Here is a 17,495-nt window from a genome sequence, read left to right on the forward strand (position 1 = left end):
AAGATAAAACGTCGTTTTCACTCTTCTGTATTAACATTACACTTCAGTTCATGTGTCTCAGTTGGAGTTGTATACTTGCTAATGCAGAAGAAAAAGTACAAGACAGCTGTCTGTTCTTGTCAGTGTCTCAGTTCATTGCGTATGTGTGAGCGCAGCTGTTGTCAGGCCATCTTTGAGTTAAAAGAGGAAAGAAGAAAAAAGACATATGTGGCGAGGAAATCCCCTGCTGCACGCCAAAATCCTAGGCAACAAATAGAGTCTGCAGCAGTCAGCCACACTCTGGTTTTAATGGCACACCCAACCTGAAATTGCTCCATTTGCTGATAATTATAAAAGATTAAGTGATTACTTCAATAGCACATTGTTAATATGCATTCGGTGTCAAAATATACACTTCTTTGAATTTCCCTTTTAATGGTCGGGGGAACTTTGTTCTGTGGTGTTGTTGAGATCAGCCTGTACAGCATGAATTAAACAGACCGTAGTTTACATATTTCAAAGCTGTTATGTCCTCAGAGAGAATTATTGGTGTTGCTTCAGTCAGCTTTGACTTTTTTATCTACAGTCTCCACAATGATGGTGGCATCGTGATGTTATTGTGCAACCAAGCCATGTTCTGTACTGCATGTACTTTACTGTATACACAAGTTATATTAAATTATATTATCATATTATATATTAGAGGTCATTTTCACATTTGTCTTGAATGCTGCTCATCACGTGATGTGACATATCTTTGTGGCCTCTTCTGTTTGTTCAGTTTTGTTGAAATGCATTGACGTGAGCAGCGTGATGTACATGCTGTGAGCTACTGTGCAAAAATTTATTACATTTATTTATTTATTTTTATTTTTGGTGTTTTTCATGTGTTGTGTTATTCACTAAGGCACCACACAGCTGGACACACACCAGGTTCTGTTTAGGCTGGGCGTACAGTGCAGGCCATTTTACTGGGTTATGGGAATTCCCCAAGTCTCACAGTGAAATTGCTTCTCTCCTATTCACCAGTTTCCTTAAAAACTGCCTCTCCGACACAAGCTGAATGTGTGGGTGAGTTGTTGTTTATTTGTTTTAAGTAGTAACAGAACATTTAGAGCGGGTTGAAATAATTTTTCATCTAGTCATTGAGGTGAGTGTTGTCATCCTCTGTTTGGAACATAACGTGGAAGGTAAATGTAACAGTGAAAATACTGACTACTGCTCTATATGCTAGTAAAAATGCCATTAACTCTGTAATTGTGTGGTATTTACTGGCTACAGGAAGCAACTACTATATAAGCAAAAAAGTTAATTGCAGTTTATTAAGTTATATGTTTATTTAAAATCTGATTTAAATGTGCTTTTTAAGTTTAAGTTTGTAATTCATTATAACACATCATCATCATATTCCACAGGACACGTTGGCAAATCCATGTTAAGAAAAAAATGACAATATTTTAAGAAAGAAAGGAATTGAAGACTGAATAACACAAACAGCAGTTTAAAAAGATATTTTCGTTATCATTATTATAAATTATGCACAGAGAGACAGAGACAGAGAGACGTGTACTTGACAAGATTTGCTGTCGAAAATGATACAAAGAGCCTGTTAAAGAGTTAAAATTGAAGCATATCTGGTGCCAGTGCACATGTTTTGCATAGCATTAGAGAGCGAGGATGTCCCGGGTTTAAGGCCTCGAGAAGACAGCCCGAGTCACTAGTTGGCTAACAAAAGAACATTTTGTATTAAGTAGCACAGAGCTAATGACTATCAGCTGCTGATTTCTGCTTCTAGTGGGAGATGGGAGACTAGACTGTCCTTGTGTCTCAACAGGATGAGGTGCATACTTGTGACAGTGTGGGCTTCAGTCTGATGATTATCCTCTCTCACATGTCATCTGCTCACTCTCCTGTCGTTGTGCAATGAGGCAAATGCTTTAAAATGTTTCTGGAAAAAGTAGGTAGGGGAAGAAAACAAAATGTGCAATTTGCTGGCCAGCAGGACTAAATGATGGGCGGCATTTCCTGTGTCCTCGGGCCTTTGTTTTTCTGCTGGCAGGCTCAGAGTCACCAGCCTAATCATTATTTTAGCCTGACATGGAAACATTGTGCACTAATAAACAAGGACAAGGTGTTTGGTGACAGGCAAAGGACTGAGGAAAAAACAACCTCTGTGTGTGTGAGCCATATGAGCTGTGTGTTTGCTTTTTCCTGTGGCTGACTGACGACTCTCCCCCGGGAACACGTTCACTCACTTTACCAGTGTTTTGGTCACTGCTGGTCCAAATACTATAAGTTGTTGTATGTAGATTTTTTTGATGCATGTGACTCATTACTCGCCATCTAAATCGATTTAAGCAGCATTTTAATGTATGAAAAGTATTTTCATATAAGGTTTATAAGCACACACAGCCATGACGGAGTACATATGTTACAAGCTGTTTACCCACACTCTTGTTTTCTCACTTGTTCTCTTTCTGTACAGTATGATGACAGGTTTTTAAATTGTTAAAGGTATTTCTAAACTGGTTTCTCTATTACAGTAGTGTTAACATAGTCAGTTGTTCTCAGTAGTTCAGTATTACTGGCATTCACCTGCTCTCTTTTTTCATTACAGGAAGTAGTATCGGTAGCTACATAGAGAAAAACAAATGTGTGATTCTGATTAGTTTAGGTTTATTGTGAATCACATCATGTAGAGTGTAAAATAATTTGCAAACCGGGTGTTTCCTGTGTTAACACAGCATGCTTTGCGATAAAACTTTCAAGGCTGATACTCTGAAACTGAAAATCATTATGGTGGCTCTGTTGATAAGCAGTGATATGCTTTTACTTGTGATTCATGAAAGACGTTTTGGTATTTAAATTAACCCTTTACACAAACATACATACTTAGTCATACAGATAATCCAGTTAGAATTATCAAGAACCCTTGAGTGGTTTATACTAATTGTTTGTGGTCACATGCTGAATTACATCAGAAATACTTAGTGCTACCAGTTAACCAAGGAATGGTCTTGAGGAATGTAACTCCCTGAGGAAGAAATATGGCCACAGATTACCTGTTTGTTAATTCCCACAAGATGTCACTATTGCTCTAAATTATTCATGTTTGGTCGGTCAGGGCCTGAAATAGGTCTATAGTTCTAATAATTTAGTCAAACATGTTGTAATTATTACTGGACTTGTACTACTGTACTATTACTGTACTTAACCTGACTGAAACAATATTTTTTAAAAATGTTGTAATTGCTTTACCAGCCTGTGTAATATGTGATAAACAATCAACATCTCAATACCAGGGCTGATAAGGCCAACATACAAGTTACACAATGTGGAACAGTATATGTACATTTAGCATCGTAAGTGTTTTATTTTTTAGAATACACTGATGTATCCATGTACTAATTAGATAGCATGAAGCACTGAATGGCAGAGTTTCATATCAGTTTGATACAGGAGTTACACCTGCACTAAACTGACAAAACAAATATTTTGGATTGATCCTGTTATATTTTAGTGTGTTGCCACCTCTTAATTTTTTATTTATTTATTTTACCAAATTAGTAGTGGGTTGTCTAATCTGAGAAATGTAGACATGCCTAGCCTTAAATTTACATTCCACTCAAATTTCAGAAAATTATAGGCCTATTACTTACAAACAATGCAAATGATTAGTTAATTAATCAATTAGTCAATAGAGAGAAAATTAATCTGAAAATATTTTGGTACTGGATTAATTGCTCAAGTGATTTTATTAAGATCTTTTTTCCACCCTCGCAGTCTTCTGTGGTATTACACTGAATACCTTTGGGTTTTATACTTCTAGTTAGACAAAGATATCCTGCATGTGTCAACCTGGGGTATGGCAAAGTCTGATGGCCATTTTTTAGTATTTTCAGCATTTTTTCGGTATTTTCTCATATTTTACAGACCGGATACATATTTGATTAATTGAGAAAATGATGTCAGATTACTCAATTATGACCAAATATTTCCTGTTAACCTAGAGTGTGGTCTCAAAAAGCTCAGTGTAACTTGAGCCTATTGCCCTGCTACTTCAGAGGAAATATGTGATGCAATCACAGAAACCCCCACCAGCCCCTTCTCTAAATTTATCAATGAAGGAAAAAAAGTCATTCGGTGAAAATGGTCGGGTTTGTCCCAAAACTATAGAGGATGTGTTACAAGAGTTAAACAGAAGAATGAGGAATTATTAAATTAAAATCACAACTACTCCTGAGATAGGCTACTGTAAATCAGGCTTTATTTTTGACTGGTCATTATTACTCACCGAAGTGCCACTGTGTCATATGAGCCATTGTTGATGTATATAGAGATATTCATTTACATATTTAAAAGTCCACGATGTGAGCAGCCTTGATAATTCTTGTAAAATCAGTACCATGTAGTCTGAATTTCGCTTCAGTGTTTACATTACAGTCAGTGGCTCCTGCTGGTGCCCGCTGATTGAGTGCTGCACCCTGATTGGTCCGTAGGGCTGTCAATCATCGCTGTTTACACCGCAGTAGGTAATGTCGCGAGGTGGAATTTCCCTGCTTACAGCATAGACCAGTCGACCACTTCCGCAATAGAAGTCTGGCAGAGAGACGAGAGGCCACTGCGAGCTGAAAGGTATCCAGGCAAAAGACACCTCTTTGTTCTTTGGTTTATCGTTTAACTCCGCTTTCAGGTTGACTTACTGCATCGATAAAAGTATCTGTAGTGCGTAAATAAGAGGATCTGGCGGCTTCCTGTCCCGCACTGTCATCTAGCGTTAGCTATAGCCGACAGCTAACGAGGATGTTGCTAGCAATTTGCATGACAACAGCGAAAACTAATATTAGCGTTCTTCAGCCAATCAAGGTAGCTATCAATAGCTAGATTATGCTGTATTTGACTCTCGTCTGTCGGGTAGTTGTCTGTTAGCAGGATTCACGTAACATTTACTTTTCTTTTCTCTGCTTTTGTTCGTTTTCTCCTTCTCGGATATGAACGTTGTAGTTGTCATATTTAGCCTTCACAAACGTTAGCACATTGTTGCCATATGTTTCTCTCTTGCAGTGTAGCACTGTGATGATGTTGCTGCTTTTGTCCTCTCAAAGCTGTCGGTTGTTTATTTTCTTCACGATAGTTTTCACTCGTCCTGCTAGAAATTGTAAGCTGAGACAGAGCGGGTATAGCACATACAGTGGGGTGTCTGAATAGGATATATTTATTTGATTTGCAATCAAGAGGTACCAGAAACACCATTTGCTATAATTCTATGTGGTTATAATATTGCTACAGTGTAAGTTGTGGTTTAAGGGGATTTCTTGTTTTATATTATGTGAACCAAGAGGTAATGTTTAAGTTATTTTCCTTAATACTGTACAGCAAATGCTTCTGTTCAGCTGTTGCCTTCCTTTGCATGAATATTTGTGTGTTGATATGTAATGCTGGTTGCTGTTAGTTTCAATTTGCCTCTATGAGCAGTATATTTATAATGTAGGGTTCAAATGTGACTGTTTGCAATGGAAAAACTTGTTTCCATAGTTGGTTCTCTTATCACTAAGGGTTGTAGACACAAACCGTCTGTCGTCTAGAGACTTTACTATCAGCAGTTTTTGTTTTCTGTAAAAGTCAAAAAATAATAATACTGTGTCTTCTTTTCACAGTTTAGAGGACCATGTCTAGGAAGTGAGAGACGGCGATGGAAGGGAAAGGCCCGTACCGCATCTATGATCCAGGTGGGAGTGAGGTCAAGGCCAGAGATGAGGCTGGAGGGGGAAGCAGCTATCGACAGCTATTGGAGGAGAACAGCATACTGAGGGAGCGCATGAAGGGACTTAAGAGCTTAGGTAGGTTCCTAAAGACAGCATAGTTACCTTAAGGCTTTGAACAGAGGGCTTTATGCCAGCTGCTTTTTGGCATTGCACATCCATTGTATGTCTTAACACCTGAGGATTTTATTTTTCGGGATTGGTATACATGCAGGGACATTGATTTCTTCATTGTACTTTGTAAAATCTATAACAGAAATCTGTGTTCAGCCTGTGTTTCCTAACAGCACTAAATTTATTATTATATAATATTATCTTAATGCACCCACAAAGACATTATATAACAGACCACGTGACTGAGTTTCCAGTGAAAATATACAAATGCGGGAAGGAATGTGTTGTGCAGAAAATGAGGTGGAATGTAGTATAACCTGATGATCTTCATCAGAAGTCTGTTGAAAAGATTCCAATGGCCTAATTGCTCCTTTTGTGACTCACCAAGGGAGTGTTACTTGCACGTAATTTGTCACTGAACTTCTATCACATTCTTTTTGATGCCTGCTTATACTGATTGTTTTTAGTCTTACTGGTCTTTGTTGAAAAAAAAAGATAGTTAAGAGTTAGATCAAGCAAAACTCAAGTGAAGTGCTGCCAGACAGAGAAAAGATCTCTCTGAAACTTGCAGGTGATTTGCTGGAAGAGTCTCAATCAGAGGCATCAAGGCTTCGGCAGCGAGTGGAGGAACTTGTGAGAGACAACGAGGCCCTCAAGTCCTCCAGTTTTGCTGCCAGTCTGTGTATGGGAGGGCCTGTTCAGACTGAGACACAAAGTAAGTCTCACAGACTTGATAATGATGATGAATTCAACTTTGCAAAAATGTTCATATTAGTGGATTATTGCATCGTACAGTGTTGTAACTATATGGTATAATGTTCTGCTTTACTGAAACTTAGATTAAGCTTGGTGTTTGTATGGCTTATTGCAGTTAAACCCTGTTTACACCCAACTGCAGAGCAGAAGGAGGAGCAAACTAGCTGTTTAGGGAAGACCCTGCAGCCTGAGAAGCCCACTGTGAGTAATTTGAACTGTATATGAGAGCTTTTGTTTGAGGCAGGAACAACTGTAAATAACACTAGATGAAGACATTATAAGAGCCTAGAACTTGACATTTGGCAGCTCTCAACTGGATGTTTACTTTGTGGACACTGCATACACTATGATTCAATTTACTTTTTGGTTTTTACAGGAGGCCTTATCAGAGTTTGAAGTTGTGAATATTGAGGGCAAGACTCCAGATGCCTTGACTGTACGTACCAGACTTGTTGTGACACAAATTAAAATTAATAATTTTCCAGCTGTCATAGAAACTCACATTTTTGTAGTTCCGAAGAATCTTTCATTCTAACAAACAATGTAGCATATTTAAAGGGTAAATACGCTTGTCACTAACTCCCAAAAGTACTTATTTTGTGTAATTTATTTTTACCTAAATTCAACTTTCCTGTTTATGGCCATTTCCTCAATATTAGGAACGTATCCTTGATGTGGTGACTCACCAACAAACTCAATACTGGTAGCTCCAGCCTGAGTCAGCCTGGGGAAAGTCCAGGATTATTACTGAGTAGAATTACACATCTGATTCATTCACTCACTACATCCTAGGGGATGTGTTTATAGGACAGAATGCCTAAAAAAAACTAATTGACTAGATTGTCACATGATTTGAAATTGTGTAGCTTAACTTGACACAGTTCCCATATATTTTAGTAACACAGTTACCACAACTTTTCTGTTTGAAGTAACCATTAATCTTTTGTCTGAGGACTAAATTTAAATCCAACAGGACAATCTTGTTTTGGTTTGATTTGGTTTGGTTTGCTGCTCTTAATAGAAGTAGTAACATGATGTTGCTCTGTCAGTCTTGTGCTGTTTGAAGTACATATGTAATTGTTTACTCACCCTCTGAATCAGCCAGAGAGGAAGGACTGACTGTTTACCTGTGTGGGTATCTCCAGGCTGGGTCAGTGGCAGGAGTTATCCCCCTCCTGCCTCAGGAGAACATCGAGCTGGCGAGCCAGCTGAAGAGACTAGAGAGCTCCTTCAGCATATTCGCTGAGGAGTCCAACCCGAACCAGTTGTTGGCTCACCTCGGTCGCATGGCTGTGGAGTTTCACCATCTTTCCTCTAAGGTCCAAAAGAATGAACAGAGGACCTCCCTCCTACAGGTATGCAACAAAACAACTGTATGACAAAAGTAAAAAATGCCAAAGCGATCATCTCGCCTTAGATTTAAGTTTTTTAATCAACATCATACAGTTGGAAAATGTGTAAACATACAGTGATTTATTTTGATAAATTTAACTTATTTTTAAATGAAATGTATTGACTGGAAACTGTTCACAGGCTGGTGCATATTAATTACTACAATGTGATTTTCCTGACATGCCAGATATGAAAATTTAATAGCTATATTTTACAGTGAAATGCCCCTCACCTCTGATGACTGGAATTTTTTTATATTTTCTGTCCCTGGAGAAAGAACAAGGTTCTTTGTTCGTAATGTAATGATATATGTGATGAGTTATATTTAGTGTTCAGTGTTATACAGTAGTTCATATGGGCTTAGCACTCGTATGTACATGACATAAGCATAAAGAACTGCAACTACTGATGCACAACACTTGATGACAAGTTAGACAGATTTATTTAGGTTGGACTTTATCAGGGACTTTTACTTTTTTTGAACACATTAAACATAATTAATTTTATTTGATTAGCAAATTTCTAAATGAAATTCAAAGTGCTTTACAATAAAAGCAGAGTAACCATGTAAAATATTTGATATAGATTTTAAGGCCCATAAAGTGGGCTGTTAATTCATAGTTAATACCAGTGCGAGTGCATAGGCACTAATAACTTTAATGTTTTTTTTCTTTTTCTTTCTTTTTTTGTCCCTTCTTTTAAAAACCTCTTGCATAAACTAAGAACATCATGTTGTTAGTTTGTGAGATGAAAATGTGAAATATAGGAAAATGTGTCAGAAATTTTGGGTCATAGAGGTGGGAAGTATTTCCTCATGAATCCAGTTCATACCCATGTACAGTACTCTAATATAAGTTCCTTTTGTGTTGTAACCACTGTGTTAAAGGCAGTTGCTTCAGGTTCTGTATGGGAATATATAGGAAAAAAAAGGTTGATGTTGTTGTGTATTATACAGAATGAAGTTAAATATCGTGTTAATTGTGTATTTTGGTGTTATAGACTCTCTGTGAGCAGCTCAGACAGGAGAACAATGAGCTTCGAAAGAAAATGGAAGAGGACCATCATATCAGGAATCGGGACTTAGAACAGCTGAGGTAATGTTTCATCTTCTCTCTTAATTTGACTTGGTACAGACAGTTGCATTCATTTTCATTCCCCTGGTTGTTTTTTAAACTGGGAGACTTTTGTTTCTCCTGATCTTTTGAATGTAGTGTGAATCAACCTCCCATTACTGTTTTTAAGACAAAACCCAACCTTATCTTTACTTTATCTTGGATGTTGATGACCATTCTTTCACTTTTGATGGAAGGGGGTTACTCAAGTTTTTTCTGTTGCTATGTTTGCTCTCAGTGGGTAATATAGGTTCTTCCCAAAGGACATCCTGAAGCTGTACCAAAACTTCAGCAAACTCTGGGAGGACGTTGTTCACATGTACTATCATTTTCATTTTCTTGCTGATTCAGACTGGAAAACCAGAAACTTAAGGAGCTTGTGACTGGAGGAGCAGCAGCGGCGTCAGCAGCATCTGCTGCCCCATCTGACACTGAAGCTCCAGAGGCCAAAGAGGAGCTGGTGAAGGAGGAATCCGCCGCTGTACGACCTAAGATGGAGGCCACCACACCGCAGAAGGTAGTTACATAGCAAAGTTATTATTTTATTCTGTACACATTCACACACACACACACACACACACACACACACACACATCAAGACTTTGCTTCATATGAATGAAAATTGCCCATTTACATAACAAATATATTTTTATTTCAAACTTTGTTTTCCCTTTTATAAATACATTGAGTAATGTTTTTTTTGATGAATTTGTGACTTAACACTTCCCTTCTTGTAAACTCTCTTTACAAGTGGGTGTGTAATGGAGGAATGTTGTGGATTTAGGAATGTTTTGTTGTTGCCCCCAGAGTGGAAAAGCTGCAGAGAAAACCCCTACTAAACCTTGTGATGTTGAGGTGTATGAAAAGAAGATCAAGCTTTTGGAGAAGCAGAGAAAGGATGTGAGTCTTTTTTTGCACTAAGTGCTCATCCTCTTTTGCCATAGGGGAAAGTCTCTGTGTATTTAGTTTCCTATATGTTGAGTGTCATTTGTTTCACTTTCTGGCGCTGCTTACAGGTACTGGAGGTGAACAAGCAGTGGGACATTCAGTGGAACTCCATGAAGTCACAGTTTGAACAGAAGGTACAGTAATGACTTTACAGCTTTTATGAAGGGTGTGGGAAGACCCAGAAGTGTCCTCGACTGATATAGAGCTGTTGAAGGAGAACAAATACCTCATTCTCTCCGAATTCCTTTAAAAAACATTTTCATTTTTATCAAGTTTAACACCTTTGTTCCATTTTGTAAAATCACGTCAGTTCAGTCCAACCCACCAAGTATTCTTTCCTCATTTTTATGTTTTTTATTTTTTTTTAAATGTATACTTTGGCCTGTGTCAGAGTTCAGACTTCTTCCACACGTCTGGGTTCTTTTTATCCTGCATTTTCCATAAACACCAGTCAGCTACAACATTAGCCAGTTACCGGTTTTAAGGTTGTGGCTGATCAGTGTAAATAATGTATGTGCTTAGAATGGACAGCCCTTTGTCTGTACCTAGGTTCAAAATGAACTCTATTCAACTGTGTCTTCCACTGACCTCATTTAAGTTTAGTAACCATATGTCCTGTTAACTTAAGGGTCAGATATTGTTTTAAATGCTTAGGTCTCACTTCATTTCATGAATTACTATTGCTACTGTTATCAGGAGTAACACATTTTGGAAATGATTTGAGTTTTTCCAAACAAGGATAAATTAGGCCATAAAATAGATGAACTATACAGTCAGAAAATGCCTTTAGAATGAATAGTTGTAGCATTGTGACACCATTGGTCACATTTTACATTGTGTCAATGGAATATTCATGATCAATTATTCCACTGTTAAAGTTGAGAAAAGTAGTGAAATGACAGAAGGCAAAGATTTTGTAATTCGGAAATATCTTTAAGGAACACAGGGCTCTAAAGTTTTTGTGCATTAGTTGGCTGTGTGTCTGTGTGTGTCTGTGTGTGTGTGTGTGTGTGTGTGTGTGTGTGTTTTGTATGTGCTTGTCCAGTGGAAAAGGTGCAATCTTGCAATAGCTCGCTATCTGAACACACTTACCACAAGGCCTGTCACACAGTAAGAATTCCCCTTACCTCTCTGGTACCCACTAACTTCCTGCTATGGTGCAGTCAGAGGGCAGCAGAGACACACAAATATACACACTCTCACACTCTCATACTCACACACCTACACTTGTGCACACCCACAATCATCAACAAACCTACATTCACGCTTTGTTGAGACGGGGACACCATGCAGCCTGGGGTTTAAACCGCAGAACCCTAGATACATCCATTTGCGTCACTAGGTTCGTTCATATTTTACACTAAAACAGAACTGCGTGTGTTTGCAAATATGTCCTTGTTGCTGTGGCTTGATGTAAAATTTCACAACACACATTTCTACGCCATGTATGTTAACACACGCACCAGATGACGTTCAACTTTACCAGAGAGTTATCGCTGAATCACTTTTTTTTCTTTTTTTGGTTTGTGTTTTTGAGAATTGTACCTTACCACTGTGAGTTGTGGATTCAGTGAATCCTGTCCTCAGCTAAATGGTTTACATTGTCCCACAGATCACAGACCTTAGACAACGGCTGGCTGAGTCCCAGAAAACTGTGCTTGAGCTAGAGGCAGAGCGAGAGCAGAGGCAGCGCGACTATGACAAGAAGCTGCTGCTGGCCAAATCCAAGATTGAAAATGTGCAGGTGAGACTACGAGGACACGAGTGACATAGGTGTAAACATTTCAAAGCCAGTAAACACAGGACAAAAACAATGTTACAGAATACTTTAAGAACGGGTTTTCAGTGTTTTGGTTGTGTTTCAGGGGGAAAAGGAATGTCTCAACTCTGAGACCACTGAGCTGAAACAGAAAATTCGCTACCTGCAGGATCAGCTGCTGCCCCTCAGCAAACAGAGGGAGTATCAGGAGAAGGAGATCCAACGCCTCAACAGGGTGAGTGTGGAAGAGATGCAAAAAGAGAGCGATGAGCGTATTTCTGTGTAATACTTGTTCTCTTTTTTCTACATCAGGCTTTAGAGGAAGCCTTAAACCTGCATTCCCCTTCATCCTCTCAACAACCACCTGGCCAGGGTAACTTTGCAGATGCAGCCAATAACCTGAAGAAACAGGAACTGCTAACTCAAATTGCTGTACTAAAAGAACAGGTCAGACAAGCAGCAAATCTCACACACACACACACATATACACAGCTCTACTGCAATTATTCATACAATTCCTGTTCCACTTCCTTCACTGCTTTTAATCACTGTACTGTACTCCAGGTGAAGATCTTTGAAGAAGACTTCAGGAAAGAGAGGAGTGACAGAGAGCGAATGAATGAGGAAAAAGAAGACTTGAGGCGGCAAGTTGAGAGACTCCAGGGTCAGATTACTAATTTGACCAATCAGGTAAACTGTGTGTTTACAGTATATTTTCCTGTATGTGGCATGATGGGGAAAGATTTAGTTTTTGTGTCTTGCATTGAGTATGTTTTATAACTAAACTGCTCTCTAATGTGGGGTTTATTTTGTTTTTTCATTATGTGTTGTGTGTTCAGCTTCATCAGGCACAGAACGAGTGTCAGCGAGAACGTACAGAGAGGTGTAAGCTGGAGAGACTGCAGATGCATCACAAACAGGTACTGGCTGCAGCTCAGGTTTGAGCCTGATAGTATTGCAGACGTATTGAAATGGTGAATGAAACGGTGCTGTCAGTCTGGATAGGTGATGTGTTTGGTCATTTTGGCCGTTCTTTCAAGTACATTTAATTAGGGCCATGGCATTCACTGAAAGTTGCTCCTTAAGCCTTTGGGATAAATTATGCAGCAGGATACGAGTTGTAGAAAACATTGCAGACTAGCACCCCCTAGTGACAGAATGCAGTCGCTTAGATGTCGACTGCAGTAAGTTCATAGTGGACAAATCAATACTCCAGGACAAGAGCCTCACTCCAGCTAGCATGTTTGTCAGTGCATTCGGGATCAGGTGGAACATTTACACTCCTCAGTGGGAGGCAGCGGCAGTAGGGTTGAAGTTCAGCAGTGGCCCATGCCATGACAGGGCCACTGCGCTCGCTGAGAGTAGCAACCGTGCACTGATTGGGGATCACGTGTGTACTTGTGATCCCTCGTAGGGGCAGCAGCAGGAAAGACGTACCTCAGACCCCACGTCAGGCTCAGTGAACGGCCCGCTGAGCCCTCCCTACTGTGGTCCCTTTGTGCAGGTGGGACCGCAGGGCCTTGAGGGCTGGCCCATACACTTCCCTCCCCGGATGCCCAATGCAGCAGGCGCCGCAGCCGCCGCAGCAGCCGCAGCAGCCGCAGCAGCACCACCCCCTGTACGAGACTTCCAGCCTGTTACCCCGGTAAGGGTCCTCTAAGGCCCCTGTGTCTCTGTCTCTGGAGTGACTCTTGTTCACTGAGGAAACAAGGCTCTTTTTTCTCTTATTTCTACTCCCCTTACATGTTGGGAGGAACAAGATGTAATTAGGTCTAACTGCAGCTCAACCTAGCCACGATTACATTCAATACAATTGTTAGGTTACAGCAAAGTTGAGGGCTGCTGGTTATGATGAATGAGAATATTTAGTGGTTTGAACTAAGGTGGTGCTTTCTTTTTTGTCAGGGTTTTCCTTGGCAGCCATCATTCTCACAGCCCAGAGGGGCCAGAGCAGTTGGAGAGAGTTCAAGACCACCACCAGAGAACGCAGGTACAGTACAGCAACCCAAATACAATATTTAATTCTTACATTTTGTTATAAATCACATTTTTGTACAGTTTTATTGCTCAAAAGATAAAGTTGGTGTTATTGTATTTTACCTTATTGTCAACAAAATGATGTCACAAAAAGACCAAAACCAACAATGTGTTGATAGCTGCAGTCCGTCTCTCAATACTTTTTGATTTCCCCACCCTATGTGTGGCTCTCAGCCCTAAGCCAATTTGCTTTTTTTTTGTCAATCATTTATTTATAAAGCACCAAATCACAACAGAAGATATAAAGGATCATACTTTATTCAGGTGAATATTAAAGTCACCAATAATTAGAATGACGTTGCGGTATATAACAAGACTTGAGATAAATTCTCCAAATTCTTCTAAAAATTGTGAGTAAGGGGCAAGTGATCTGTAAAGTACCACAAGATGGAATGGTATTTCATCCTGGAGAGGGTGGTTCATAACTGGGAGAATTGGTTTCAGTGCAAGAGCCTTAAAAGAGTTAAAGGTCACTTTAAGATTAGAGGTTAGTTTGAAATTGGATTTATAGACTAATGCCACACACCCAGCTTTCTTAGTAGCTCGAGCAGCATGTGCATTAGTGTAATCAAGTGGGGTTGCTCCAATAAGACGATATTTGGTTTAAGACCAATCATATCCAGCTTATTGTGAAGAATCAGGTCGTTTATCAGTAATGCTTTAATAGACTGTGATATGATGTTTAGGAAACCAAGTTTGAGGGTGTTGTTAAGGCTGGAGTTGATATTAGTAGGCCGCTCAATAAATTTAGATGGGCTGCACACGTGATAATGTGGGGAGTGTGGTAGGAATGGTGGTTAGTGTATGATGATTTACAAATTTATAAATCTCGTCTCAATGTTATAAATCTGGCTGTCAGGCTGCACTCTGGGGATTTTCCTGAGTAAACTTAATTTCTAAACCAGTGGACTCCAAAACTTCCTATAACCCTAGCAGGCTCTCTAATCATCTGCGACCTACTAAGCAAGTGCCTAATGTCAAACCTGCTGTAAACACCAGTCTATATTTCTAGATAAAATAGCATAGCCTACTCCAGTAGGATGCTTCCATCCATCTGCTTTCACTTTGTCAGGGCAGCCCTAGGAAGAAGGAAGAGTATCCACAAAACCAAATCCCTGCTCACTATAATGATGAGCCAGCCAGTGGTTCAGAGAAGGAAGCCTACTGTATATATCATCATTACCCCGCACGGGTAACTGACCAGAGACAGTTAATCGATGCTGCGCCGACTCATCTTTCTGGCAAACTCAAACGTCCTGGCTTGGCGAGCTTTGGTGATCTCTGACTGCTTCATCCTCATGTCGCTGGAGCCAAGATGGATAACTATGTTGCTATAAGTAGAGCTGGTGGTGTGCCTGGGTTCCCTGTTTCTCCCTCCATGATGCCAGCACACTAAGATTAGCCTCTATGTCAGAGGTGGTGATAATCTAATGTTGTGGGTGATGAGTCCCATATAACTAGCCTGCGTTGTTTAACCATATCAGCAGAGGTGGAGGAGGAGATGTAGGCCAACAGCTCTAACAGTAGTACATGCTGTTATACATTGGTTAGGGACTATTTTCAGCTGTGGATGAACACCTACTAGTGGGTATTTGTGGCATTAGGGTGGTGTATGTGGGACTGACTCAAAATAGACTACATTTATCCTAATGAATAAATGTCACTCAGTAAAATGATGTAGCCCATTTATGTGTTTTAGGAGTTTTATGCCCAAAAAGATGAAACCTAAATCATTTGGCTTTGGCTACACAGACAATACTTGTAAGGGGATCAGTTGATTATTGGGTTTGGTCTTTTCAAGGAATTCCTAGGCTTATCACCTAGGCTTTTTGTATATTTTTGGATTATTTCATTACACCACACAATGGCCACTTCTACTGTATTCAATTTAAAAAGTGTGGAGGAGCAAAATTTGACTGTAATGAGAGTACTGTCTTTTTCCTTTGTGCATCTGTAGATCAGTCTGCAGCTGCAGCAGCTGCCGCAGGATTTGGAAAAAGGGAGCGACAGAACATTGACCCTGGAAAGCACTAAAGCATCACCGTACCCACCGAATGGAGTCTGGGTAGTAGCATGAAATCAGTTTGTTTTTGAGTTGACAAGGTGTGATTTGATCTATAATTTTCCTACTGAACTGTAGATATCCTATTGTAATGTTGTTTATACTTGCGTTTTATAAGCCTATTTGTGAAACACTTCGCTATTCTGATATATACATGAAATATTATTTTAATTTTTTTATCAGGAACTGAAGTCATTTGTTAAATAGGTTGGAATAATTAACATTGTTCTTTTTTTCCAGAAAATATACCTATGTGATTGTCTCTCTGCAAATATGTAACAACTTGACACTTAGTTTGTTACTTGTAGGGTTACAGGAAGCCATTCCCCAATATGACTAAGACTACATATACTCATTCCAACAATGAATGATTATATAGGTACATTGACTCATAGAATTTACAATGTGAATGTTGATTGATTTATGAAGATTTCTTCATTATCATCAATGTTATAGAACTGTCCCATATGTGTAACTGTTCAAAAGTGGTTGTTGAAATACAAAAATTTGGGGAAATGAATTTTGATGGTATCATACCAAAAACATGATTGTGATTATTGATAATTTATTTATATCCTGCTGTTTTGATAGTTGCATTGACTAAGTGTAAATCATTGTCTTTAGTAATGCTGTTCTTTCTATGTTGTTAGTGTAATCCCAATATATTGTAGCTATTGACATTGTATGTTTGTATCAGACACAATACACAATGCACAATACATACACAACCTTTTTTTCCCCATGATGATGGACCTAATCTCATTAAACACAACACTTGTACTTGACCACAATTGATTTGATCACTCATTCTGATATTCATACTTATCTTGCTGCATCCTGTACCGTTGCCCACAGTTTAGCCCCAACATACAGCATTTAGGTTACAGCACTCAAACTTTTAGGCAGCAGCGATGACCATCTCCCTCTTCATCCTCAAATACCTGCTATTCCATATTAACTGAAGGAGTTGTAGAACAGAAACATTCAAATTCTGCTCAAACAGCAGAAAGGGGAAGATTTTCACAAGTACTTGGCGGTCCTAGATCCAGTGTTATTGCAGTACATCCGCTTCTCAGAGAACAACCTCTGCCACGATGTCTGGCTTTGCTCTCTTTCAAGAGAGAGTCAAGAGCCCTGATAAGAGACACAGTATCCATACCTCGAGATATTCTCTGTGTGTGTGTGTGTGTGTGTGTTACTATTTTAAAAAGGTAGATCTAATCTCAAATCAAGCCACTTTAAATGAATACCCATTAATATTTCCTTAGTATAGTGAATATCAGGTAGTCAGGCGAAGGGCTTTAAAAGGTTTGCAGATGAATTTGAAAAAGGTTCCATTTTATCAAACAAGTTATTAAGTTACAGGGAACTAAATCCTGATGGACAAGAGCTGAAATGAGACATTATCAGAATTGCACTTTGAAAGGTACGCTGTAATTACTGGCAGTTGTATTTTTTTTGGTTTGTAGCCCCTTTTCTTTTTTTGCTGTAGGCAAAAGCACATGTGAGACTTTTTGTATTTGACTGGCTTAATAAAATCTATTCTAAGTGTCTGTTAGTATCTTACCCTGCTT

General features: G+C 39.2%; 1 protein-coding gene across 6 annotated transcripts; it reads left to right on the forward strand.

Annotated features, from left to right (window-relative positions):
• The first annotated feature begins 967 nt into the window (after positions 1 to 967).
• tnip1 (TNFAIP3 interacting protein 1) lies at positions 968 to 17,474 on the forward strand. 6 transcript variants are annotated; one of them, XM_022751964.1, is made up of 18 exons: positions 968 to 1,050; positions 5,637 to 5,819; positions 6,427 to 6,570; positions 6,727 to 6,812; positions 6,988 to 7,047; positions 7,757 to 7,966; positions 9,003 to 9,097; positions 9,467 to 9,632; positions 9,923 to 10,015; positions 10,132 to 10,197; positions 11,676 to 11,807; positions 11,929 to 12,057; positions 12,135 to 12,269; positions 12,387 to 12,512; positions 12,662 to 12,742; positions 13,237 to 13,467; positions 13,728 to 13,812; positions 15,817 to 17,474. In XM_022751964.1, exons 2-18 carry the CDS (start codon positions 5,672 to 5,674, stop codon positions 15,891 to 15,893), a joined length of 2,064 nt encoding a protein of 687 aa, XP_022607685.1. In that variant the 5' UTR covers positions 968 to 1,050; positions 5,637 to 5,671; the 3' UTR covers positions 15,894 to 17,474. The 6 variants fall into 6 exon arrangements, with proteins under 6 accessions (XP_022607685.1, XP_022607684.1, XP_022607689.1 ...); XM_022751963.1 differs by lacking the exon at positions 968 to 1,050 and adding an exon at positions 4,517 to 4,614; XM_022751968.1 differs by lacking the exon at positions 968 to 1,050 and adding an exon at positions 4,517 to 4,614 and having other exon boundaries at positions 13,327 to 13,467.
• The last annotated feature ends 21 nt before the right edge of the window (positions 17,475 to 17,495 follow it).

The sequence above is a fragment of the Seriola dumerili genome, unplaced genomic scaffold, assembly GCF_002260705.1.
Source record: "Seriola dumerili isolate Sdu_G_001 unplaced genomic scaffold, Sdu_1.0 BDQW01000161.1, whole genome shotgun sequence".
NCBI lineage: Eukaryota > Metazoa > Chordata > Actinopteri > Carangiformes > Carangidae > Seriola > Seriola dumerili.